Source organism: Varanus komodoensis, unplaced genomic scaffold (assembly GCF_004798865.1).
Source record: "Varanus komodoensis strain SLA01 unplaced genomic scaffold, ASM479886v1 scaffold7_3, whole genome shotgun sequence".
NCBI classification, from domain to species: domain Eukaryota; kingdom Metazoa; phylum Chordata; class Lepidosauria; order Squamata; family Varanidae; genus Varanus; species Varanus komodoensis.
Window position 1 is genome coordinate 14216632 of NW_025336480.1, and position 11062 is coordinate 14227693.

General features: G+C 39.8%; 1 protein-coding gene across 4 annotated transcripts in view; it reads left to right on the plus strand.

Moving 5' to 3' along the window:
• The window catches only part of MYOT (myotilin), a 48645-nt gene extending 38874 nt beyond the window's left edge, over positions 1–9771 (plus strand). For 3 of the 4 annotated variants that reach the window (XM_044454380.1, XM_044454383.1, XM_044454382.1), the window contains 7 exons: positions 1280–1381; positions 3569–3618; positions 4291–4423; positions 6506–6713; positions 7294–7459; positions 8506–8639; positions 9173–9771. In XM_044454380.1, coding sequence (XP_044310315.1) covers positions 1280–1381; positions 3569–3618; positions 4291–4423; positions 6506–6713; positions 7294–7459; positions 8506–8639; positions 9173–9348 — 969 coding nt within the window. In that variant the 3' untranslated portion in view covers positions 9349–9771. The remainder of the gene's footprint in view (positions 1–1279; positions 1382–3568; positions 3619–4290; positions 4424–6505; positions 6714–7293; positions 7460–8505; positions 8640–9172) is intronic. The other variant, XM_044454381.1, reaches the window with a different exon arrangement.
• Positions 9772–11062: the final 1291 nt, after the last annotated feature.

Here is an 11062-nt window from a genome sequence, read left to right on the forward strand (position 1 = left end):
ATGATCTGGAAGCAGTGACTTGCTCTCTCCTTCCCTTAATGCATGGTGCCAGACTCTGCACATGAGATGCTCGTGCTATAAGCCATCACGCTGTGATATGTTGACCTGTATGCCCATATGGCTGCCCCTGTGGTATACCTTATTATAACTTAAATTGCTCCCTATTGGGTACAACTTGGTTTTACCTGCTATACAAGTACAACTGGTTTCTTTAAAAAGTGCCAGCTCCCTTGTTTCTAGCTTATGTGTGAGAGACTTCTGAGGGACAAGATGAACATGATCAAGCTTACAATGGTCTCCAGCTGCTATCACTCAGTCTGACAGACTTGGCCGCCAGCAAGTTCATATGGGCATGTGTTCCCTTATGGCTTTCCTTTAGTTCCACAGGGGCTCTTTTATTGGAACTGCCCTAGTGCGCATTACTGTTCCAGTTGTCTTAAATTTTGTCTGACCCTTACAGTGAAGGCAGATGTAACAAATGCCATGTTAGTGAAGGCAGAGGTACTGTTAGAATAGTGAGGCAAATTGAGAAACAGCCTCACTGTTCAAACACCTCCCCAAAATGTGAAAGAGTTGAATTGCAGCAAAAGCTAGCTGCTGTTACCTGTAGGATGACCAGAGCACTCCACCCTATATACTTTGAAGTACTCTTGCACAGCTAAACTTCTCTTTTTAAAGTAAACCACAAATGGATTAATAAATGCATGACTATTCACATGGCACTGTAAATATTGGACAGACCACTTGAAGTAGAGGAAGTGGCTGATGCAGAGGGCTGAGCAAGTGTGCAACTTCTCTGGCATGTATGTGTGTTTTCAGCTTTAGGGTACTTTCAGACAGGAGTCCTAGAAAGTATTTTCTAACTATTCAGTCTCTTTCTCCTTAGTGGACATTGCACAGTAAGAAAAAAGAGTGAAAAATGGTAGGAAAACATGGGAGTTCTTGGTTGGATCCCCCTAAAACTAAGTGAATCAGACAGGACCATGGTGAGATAAAAGCCTCATCTGGGAGCACCCTAAGGGTACTTCTGTCATCTTTCCCCCTCTTGGCTCTTTCAAAAAGCTTTTGCTTTAGTAGTTCCGCAGAAACCCAACAATAAAACTAGTGATTAAGCTATCACTTATGAGCCCTCTTCTACAAAAACAAGTGATCCCCATTTGAAAGTGTACTGTGGTGAGCTCTGTGATGCTGAAAGAGAATTAAAGCCCTAGTAAAAGAAGCAATGGCAGTCCCTGGTCTGTCTTAACTGATTTTTCTTTTCACTTTGGCCTCTGTTAAGCGTTTAAGCTACGAGGAGAGAATGGCTCGCAGGTTACTTGGACCAGAAAATGCTGCATCTGTGTTTGAACCTCAGAGTGAAGAAAATGCACAGGACACACATGTCAGTGGTTTGATTTTTTTTAATTGTCTATAAACAATCCAGAACACCTCTTGGGATTACCAAAAGGAACATATAGCTAGCTGGGAAGCAAGACTCTTTATGGATGTAAATTAGATATAAGAGAAGGTGCAGCAGTCTGAGTATCTATAGTTGCCATCCTTATAATGACATTAACATTTCAACTGCCTCTTATTAATACAGAACTGCGATGTATAATCAGTAGCATTGTTAGCATACCTACTTTGGACAAAATCCAGCAAGAAGCTTATTCCTCTGCCAATTCTCATGTTCCATTGATCCTGCTGTGCAAGCTGTGGGCTTCATTGCTGTGCTGAGTGGGACCCACTGCTTGCACAACAGAGATTCAGTGCTTATAAATATATAATTGATTAAATAAATATGTGAGCTCTGCTGACCTGCTCCATTTGAGAAATGAGCTGTTTTCACTCAATACTGGTTGCTGCCAAAGTTCTAGATATTTCTTCCACAAGCAGAGGGTGCTGCTTGTGGATGGGAATTGGCAGAGCATAAGGAAATGGTGGAAGCACTCCAATGCTTGTTGCAGTTTGCCTTTTGTTTCCAGAATGCGCACATATTAGTGTTCTCCAAGCTGTATTGGAGCTTCCTGATGTTCTGTTTCATGTGGCTGTTTCCACCAAGGAAGTGAAGTTCTTTTCTCTCATCATGAGGTGATTTCTCTCCTTCCCCAAGTCTTGTGACTCACACCTGTTTATAAAATAAAGCAAGCAGAGATAATATAAGGAAAATATTACAAAGCTAATTTTACTACTGTTTCATGCTTTTCAGGTTATGGGGGGGTGGGCAACAGAATGCTCACATAAATATGTATGGTCCACCTACGTATATTAATTATTCTCCTAGGACCAGATAAGTTCTTTTTCCATACAAGTAAATGGAACAATTGAATGTGTGACCACACTTCTCTGCATGGACAATAATGAAGCAGGGTTAGGGTTAAGGATATATGGCCCTACATAAGTAGTACTTGCTGCATCAAGGTATAGAAAACATGGGAAGGTCTTTAAATGACAAACCATTGATTGCTGGCTGTGGGGCAGTATGGAAGTTCACATCTGTAGCCATAAGTAAATACGAAACTGGTAATTACTGTTCTGGTGTGTGTTTTGCCTTAGAAGCTGTTGTCAGTGACCCATTCTTTTGTTAGGTTTGGAATTGCATAAAATAATTCTAGAAATGTGTGGGTTTTTTAAATGTATAAAATACTAATTAAAAAAAAACTCATCAAGGTTTAAGAAATTAGCACTCATATTAGTAGGTTGGTGTGCCCACACTTGTGTAAAATGTCTTCTAGACTATGAAACCAGTATTTTAAAATGTGATAAGCAGATGTGAAGAACTTGACACAGACATAGCACTGTGATGGATACAAAAATACCTAGAACTGCCAGTGCTGCATTTCCTATATTTAACTGTCCTCATTGCTAAAATGGTAGGAATACCATTGTGCCTGAATTATACCTTGTATTGAATTCAGTTACATCTGTTCTTCAGAATGTTAAAATGGATCTTTTAAGTGAGGGTATATAAAAAACCCCAGTTGTTTGGAAAGTCCATGTGATTTAGCTAAAGTTATTGGAAAACTTAGCTGGCTCCAGGGCTGTGATCTAACAAGGAAAGTATTTCAGCTTAAAATGTATTGATTGCCACTGGTACCCTTTTGTGAGCCTGCACAACACTTCTCTTGCCAATACTGTATTAAAGTGACTTGACTTCTATTTCTTGCTCCGCTGAAGGACACTGTGTCCCTAGCTCCCATTTCAGATATTCCAGTTGGCTAATTGTCCCCCTGCCCTCCTCTGACAAAGGCTACCTGATTGCCAAATGCTTCAAATCTGTGGAAGGAATGGTACCATTCCCTACAGCACATGAATCCTCAGGGAACTTCACACTGCTGATGATGGTGTATTAGAAGAAAACCAATGTTAATGATATGTTAATGTGTTTTGTTTGATTTGGGAATGGTTTTGGGATTTTAAAAAATGGAAAGCAGTATCTACATTTTCTGAAATAAGTAAGTTTTACTCTAGGTTGATCATTTTTATATTAAAACTGTTTTGATAAATTAACAAGTTTAAGCAATGGATGTTGAGCTCTTACTGTCATAAGATAAAGTAGTGAAAAGTTACTTCTTTTTGGCTTTCTCAGCAGCAGAACATGGAAAGCACACGGCTACAAGTTCCTACACCACAAGTAAGGTATGTGCTATGCACAACTTGAGCAGCAAGGAATCTTGCATGTAATTTGATGACATGAGACCTGATACAAACTGCAAAACACTGTGCTGCATTAGATCTAATGTATTCAGCTGAACCTTAAATAAATCCAGCAATAAAAGTTGTATTTAGTGAGGTGGCTGGGAAGATAGATATGCCCTCATCATTTAAGGCAGTGAGTAAAGTTGCATGTTCCGAAGTGAATACAAAAGGTGCTGGGTTCTGTGGAACTATTTAAAATGCATATTCAGCCTGATTGGAATTAAAAAATGGTAAGGGTTAAGTATTGGGTAAATGCCTTAAAGAAAAAGTTACGCATTGTCATGTGAAAAATGTACACGTTATCTCTCTTCAAAGTCATCCTGGATGATCTACTGCAATAGTGAAGGTACAAAAGTAGAAACACTTTTTCTTCCTCTAGGACAGGGTGTACTTGTATCCCTTCATATGTTTTTGTCTGCAGCACCCACCAGGCCTAGCCACTGGTGATGGATGATGGGAGTTGTAGGGCACAGGTTGCCCTCCCTTGTTGTAGGAACTGTCATCGGTGGACTACCATCAAAGTATATTGTTAGTGCACTTGAGTTGTGTGCAGGGTGAGGCAAGAAAGATTAGATTGGTTATATCCTTGCCTTGTCAATGGTGTGCTTGTAGGAGCAGACCATCTTCAAGAGGAGAGAGGAATGAGCAAGGGTCAATCCAGGAAAAGTTCTTTCAACCACGCTTCTTGCAAGTTCCTGAAGACGTAACAGTTGAAGAAGGGCGATTCTGCAGACTTGATTTCAAGGTAATAAATAATACATCATTCCACGCAGTTGCAACACAGTTGACATCGTAACTGTTCTGAATTGCTTTATGGGATCACAGTGAGTCCCAAACTAAACATTTGGTAAAGTGCACATGGCTTTCATGAATATTTATTTATTTTGGCCCTAAGGTCTATCAAAGCCACTCTAATTCTTTTGTGAACTTTGGCTCTGAGATGATCCCAAGTGCTCCCAAATGGAACTTGAAGATGATAGCAGCTCGCTTTTGTTTTTCCGAAGTATCTGACACTTAGAAAATCAGATTACGTCAAAGAGCCAGTGTGGTGTAGTGGTCAGGAGTGTGGGACAGGGTCTCAGGAGATCTGGGTTCAGCCATGTTACACATGGGGTGACTTTGGGCCAGTCACAGAAAACAGGGTTCATGTTGTGAGGGTAAAACTGAGGAGGAGGAGAAGAGTTATGTAAGCCTCCTTGAGCTTCTTGAAAGGAAAAAATGCCAGATATACATATAGTAAATAAAAATTCTGTAACATCCATACATCTGCCTACTCCCCCTTTAGAACCACCCATGCCATTAGCTATTACCATATCCCCCCACCGTCACTTAAAATGAACTCTGGATTATTTTTTAAAAAGCATGACAGTAAAATGTCTGGCATAATATGTCTTCTGTAGACTAGGTGGTTAGTGTAGTTCCAGTTTGTTGCTGTTAATAACCTCATGAAAAGGAGAACCTAGGTGGAATTCTATCAATGTTTTGTGTGTTTTCCCCCCTGGGTACTGACAGAAGCTGCTAATGAGCCAAAAGATCTGAAAGCTTTCACAGCCCAGTAAGCATTAAGCCAATAGAGCCAGCGATGTGACACAGACTTCCTTGCCCAGTCTGTTCAATCAGACATCATCCCATGTGCCCTAGTTTTATGGCATGCGATTTGGTTCACACGGCTAAGGTCACCTTATATCACTGTGTACTGTGCACACCTTTGTAGAACAGCCCCATTTGTGAGAACAGAAACCATTGCTTGTCTTAACTTTCTTCCTCCAAATGCTTTCTTTTTAAATTTATTTTAAGGCCTAGAAAACAGAATAGGCCAAAATTTAAACTCTAAAGCCATTACAACATGTCTGCATACATCATTCTTGAGTTGTATCACAAAATTAACTATCTACCAATGTTGTTTATGAACTTTACTCTGTTTGTTATGTTATAAAAGCAGATACATACCATACACTTACTGGTTGTAAAATGTGTAGTGATTCTTAATACATAGCAATTGTTGTGTACACTTATTAGAAAGCCATTATCTACCATGGTCCCCAAACACTGCAGTTTACATGGATGTAGGGCACAAATTCCTACAGAAAGTGCTTTGAGTAATTCATTTATATTTGGGTTGCATGTGCATGTGCCTTGCCACATTTATGCACAGCAATTTTGCAAAATACAAAAGAGATTTTCTCTAAGCCTCATTTAATATAAATAAGTTAACCAAAGTGATGCATACAAAATGATGGCTCATCTTGTAGATAGCCTTGAAGCATCTGGAGCAGAGGAAGGCTAGTGTCTCGTGCATGAACTGACTGTAAACCTAAATACAGGGTTACTCTTTCCATCGCAATACCACTTAAAGCAAGTGGTTGCAGGCATTGGTGCCAAGCTGATTCAGAACTCAGGTATGCAGCAATCTCCTTTTCTACATCCTGACATAATCAAACATACCTCAAAGCTGAGTAAATTAGTGGGACTCATGGGACTGGCTTCTATGCCACATTAGCTGTGGGAGATGAAAGTGTAAAGCATAAAATAGACAACTTGATGCCACTGCTTTTCTGATAATGCTACCCACACTAACTTCATGCTAGAGTGAGAAATGTGGGATTTAGACAGGAGAGACTAAGGTTCAAATCTTGACTGGCCACAAGCTCAATCCTTGGGCCAAACTCCCATCTCTTGACCCACCCCACCTGACAGAATTATCATGAAAAAAGAGGGAAGAGAAATAAGCCATCAAATCTTGCATGTGGACATTCCCTAGGACATAAACTGTAACACCATAATATGGTAACTGCCTCTTGAGTATCTGTTGCCTTTCCCCTTACAGGTCAGTGGGCTACCAACTCCAGATGTGGCATGGTTCTTAAATGGAAGACAAGTTCATCCAGATGACTTTCATAAAATGCTTGTATCTGAAAAAGGCTTCCATTCATTCATCTTTGAAGTTGTCCGGGTTTATGATGCAGGAACCTGGGAGTGTGTGGCTTTTAATCGTGCTGGAGAAGCTTCCTTTAGAGTAAAGCTAGATGTCATTGGTATGAAAGATCTTTGTCTACTTCAAAATTACACTTTTCTTCTTCAACTGATGTATTCTGTGTATTGTTGATTGGTGGGAGCTATCCATGAAGTAATTCTGTGTTTTGGGACATCCACCTTTACATGACAATGACAGGCAGAGAATAAGACTTAAATATCTTAATGTAATTTTCGAATGTCATCCAGGGTGGTGATAAGCCTTTGATTTCACTGAAGATAAGAAACCTCTTATTAGCCACAAGATGCATGTTGAATTCCTCCCCTGGAAAGTGTCGCTCTTTGTTCTAAACTTGTAAACAGCTCCAACTTGCAATATAAATCCATATGGATGAACCTGGTGACACTGAAGTAAATTACAAGCTTCATGTTAGCGTTCAGCTAGGTCACCTCCAGAGTTCAGAAAGCAGCTATGGAGCCAAGCTACCCATGAGTGCTACTCCTAAATATTGTCCAAGATATAGTTGTATTTGCTTTCACTTTTAGTTCTTCATGATTATACATGATTCTTTTCAGTTTTTTCCTTTCCTAAACAATGTAAACTTTTCTTTCCCCTCTTTTCCATTTCATTATAATCTCTAGCACGAGAACATCGGAAAGCCCCGGTTTTCATCTATAAACCACAAAGCACAAAAGTTTATGAGGGGGACTCTGCCAGGCTTGAATGCCAAGTGTCTGCTATCCCCCCACCACAGATCTACTGGAAAAGAAATAATGAAATGGTACAATTCAATACAGACAGAATCAGGTTGGTATCTCTCTGCTCTCAGCTTTCCAGAAATCTGGGTAGAATCAGTGTTGGTGAGTCTAGTTAAATTAGCCTTTCCCAACGTGGTATCCTCTAGATAGTTTGGATTTCAACTGCCATTATTCCCAGCCATCATGGCCAATAGGTAGGAATCCTGCAGCTGCATTCTAAAACATCTGGGTTAAAAGGTTGAAATACTTCTTTGATACTGTGTCTTTATTTGCATAAGAAAAAAGACTGATCTATAATAAGGTGACTTTTCATTTCTATTCTGCCTCCTCCTGAATAATCCAATCAGCATCTGAGGTCCTGTTCCAGATTCTGCTGCAATTAAAATTTGGGGGTAAATATAAATCAAGGTGGTCTTAATTGTGGCACTGAACTATGGCATACTCTTCCAAGCTTGCCACAACCCATGGTTACGTACCTTTTGCTAATTCATTAAAATGTGGCTTTTTAGGGAGTGTTTTGAAGAAGGTGATAGCTACTAGGTCCTTGCTCTCTGCTTTTACCAAGAATGGTTTCCTGTATTTTCTGTTGCTAATACTTTTGCTGGATTGATTGGTTGTTAGGAGTGCATTATTACTCTGCAAATAAAATCTTAATGTTTTACTGTAAGTTGCTTTGAGTTCTTTGTAAAGAAAACCAGGGTATCAAAATCTTATAATGCAGCTAAATAGCAAGAATTGTTATTGTACTAGAACACTCTCTTGTTCTATAAAAAGTGACTTTAGACTGCAGTATGGGATAACATGAGCTTGAAGAGATCTAAAATGAGATAGTGTTGATTCTGGAAAAAGTCCTCCATTCAATGCATCCCAGGACTTGGAAGCAGTGGGAAGGAATCCACACCATGAGGGTTTGCTTATGTGACCCGATACTGTCCAGTAGTGTCCTTGGGCACCAATCAATACCAGTCCAATAGAAGGTATTTGGCTCAGAAATGTCTGAGCCTGCTGGGGAAAAATATGGAGATGGTTTCTTCAAAACAGTAGTTGTGTCAGGTCAAGAAAATTTCATTTTCACCCCTCTCTTCCCCTTCCTAGTATGTTTCATGATACAGCTGGAAAGGTTTGCTTGCTGATCCACAATACAAATAAAAAAGATGCTGGTTGGTATACTGTGTCCGCTGTCAATGAAGCAGGAGTGGCAACATGTCATGCCAGACTGGATGTGGCTAGTAAGTAATACTGTATTTCTTTGATAAGTAAGAGTGCCAATTTGTTCATGCGTGTGACTTCCCTTAGCACTCCATGTAGTCACATCCTCAAGTATGTACCCATTCGGGGTAACTTATTTCCTCACTTGTGAATTAGCCGTTGCTTGCCGCCTTGTAAAATTAAATGAATGGCAATGCCTCCTCCTTCTGCATGTCTTCAGAAGTAGGTCTAGCATGATGGTTCCATTTCCTTAATGTGCAGTTAGGTGGACCCGACTCTATCGAAACCAGTGGGGTTATGGCAGGCCTACCTCTCCATAAGGTTGAACATGGGCAAGATAGGAGGCACTGATACACTCCTGAACATGCCTAGGTGGCATCGTTGCCCAAGCCCCTTCATGAATCTTATGCATACTCGGATGATCTTGCCTTTTGGTGCGGCAAACTCAAATGGGAGGAGCAGGGGGGTGGACTTCATCTGACTGCAGTTTTATTCTTCACCCCCTCCCAGGTTCTTTTTTAAACTACTCATTTTGTTTAACACTGTATTTCAGCTCACACATACAAGCCAATGCCAAACCCAAAGCCACTGAAAGTACGACCAACTTTTAGCAAATACTTGGCACTCAATGGTAAAGGTCTGAACGTGAAACAAGCTTTCTTACCTGATGAAGGAGAGTTTCAGCGTATGGCAGCACAGTCTGGACTCTATGAGAGTGATGAACTTTAACTGACAAGAATAGGGAAGAAAACTTCCATTGCTCCTGCAACAGACTTACAAAGAACACATAGATTCAGTTAAGTGGTGGTTGCACTGGTTAGCAAACATGCCTAATATATTTTTATTTATAATTTAACTTTTGCTCTTACTTCCTGCTGCTGTGGTTTTTATGGATGGTTGTGACTGTAGCAGAAGGAAATATCAATGTTTGTACTCCTAATGTTAAAGGACAAGAAATTAGGCTAATGGACGATCATGAAAGTACAGATGGCTTGAATGCATCTAGATTCAGTCACAAGGTTTTTATTTGTACCACTTTGTTAATATCAATCCCCATAATACTACAGTTTGTGCTGGCTGACTACTAAAACATAAACTTGAGTGTTTTTAATGAAAGTTTTATGTCCAATGCAAATAAAAGTTTTAAATATACGTTTTGCCATTTGTTTTATCTTTAGCACACAAGTGTGTGATAGGCATGCTTTTTTAATTATGTGAGCTTTGAATATTCTCTTTTCATTCAAGAAGTTCTCAATAGTGGCCTGAAAAGTTTTTAAACAAAGAAACAAGCATTCTGGTGTTTGGTTTTAAGTCAAATGAGTAATTTGTAATATTGGTATTTATAATCAAATGTTTATTAGAATCTTAAAACAGTAGTGGCAACTTGTAGGACAAACCATCTAGAGAGCTACAACTCCTGTGAGCTCTAGACAGCATAGCCAATGGTAAGGGATGATGGGACTTGTAGCACAAAACATCTGGAGGTCCATAAATTGTTCACTCCCTCTTTTAAAGAATCTTCAAACTATTGTTGCTTCATTTAAGGCTTCATGAAGCAGCCTTCTCAATTCTGCTACTATTATATTGTTAAGTGGTTTCTACTTGATTCGATGAATGTACCACAGAAGAGAAAATGTTGCCTTGAAGGGCTTAAATTCTAGTTTAAATCATTTATTGAGTGATTGATACTACATCTTCCAGCAATAAAGAGAACAAAACACTGTAAGGAAGCTGTTTCAGACTGTAATATAGAAGCAGAAATTTTGGGGAAGCTGAAAACTTCCTTAAACTGAAAATATTAATCCCAGTACATACTTAGAAACTTAATCAAGACAGGCCTGCAGAAAGAAAATAGAATTCAAAATATAAAGGGAAAATGGTCTTGTGGATAAGTTTGTAACTCACCCAGCACCATAATCATATTTATGAGTATTTTACTGGTCTCGCTGAATCTAAATGGCAGTTTATTTGCACATTTCAAGTCTAGGTGTCTGATGCAGTTATCAATCTGTAATGGTAATTTAAGAATTATATGTAAGATCACACTATATCTGCTCAGAAGTAAGTCCCACTGAGTTCAATAAGAGCTACTCAGGTAAGTGGTTATAGGATTGCACCCCAGGCCAGTTTCTAGACTAGACACAGTCGAACCTCTGCCAACAGCCCACATCCCAGCTGGATCCCACTGATAAGAGCCTCCGGAACTTACTCTCCCTTCTCCTCACCATTGCAACCTGCTTGATTACCTTGATGCTTCTTGAACTGGCCTAGAGAATGATGGTGGTGGTGCAGAGCAGCAGCAGCAGCAGCAGATGCCACTGCCAACTTGTCCATTAACTCTCCCAGTCAAGCAAGCAAGCAGTAGCAATAATAAGAGAAGCAGCAGCAACAATGGTAGTGAGAAGATTCTGGGTGAGGGGCAGCTGTGGGTGCCTTGCCCAAG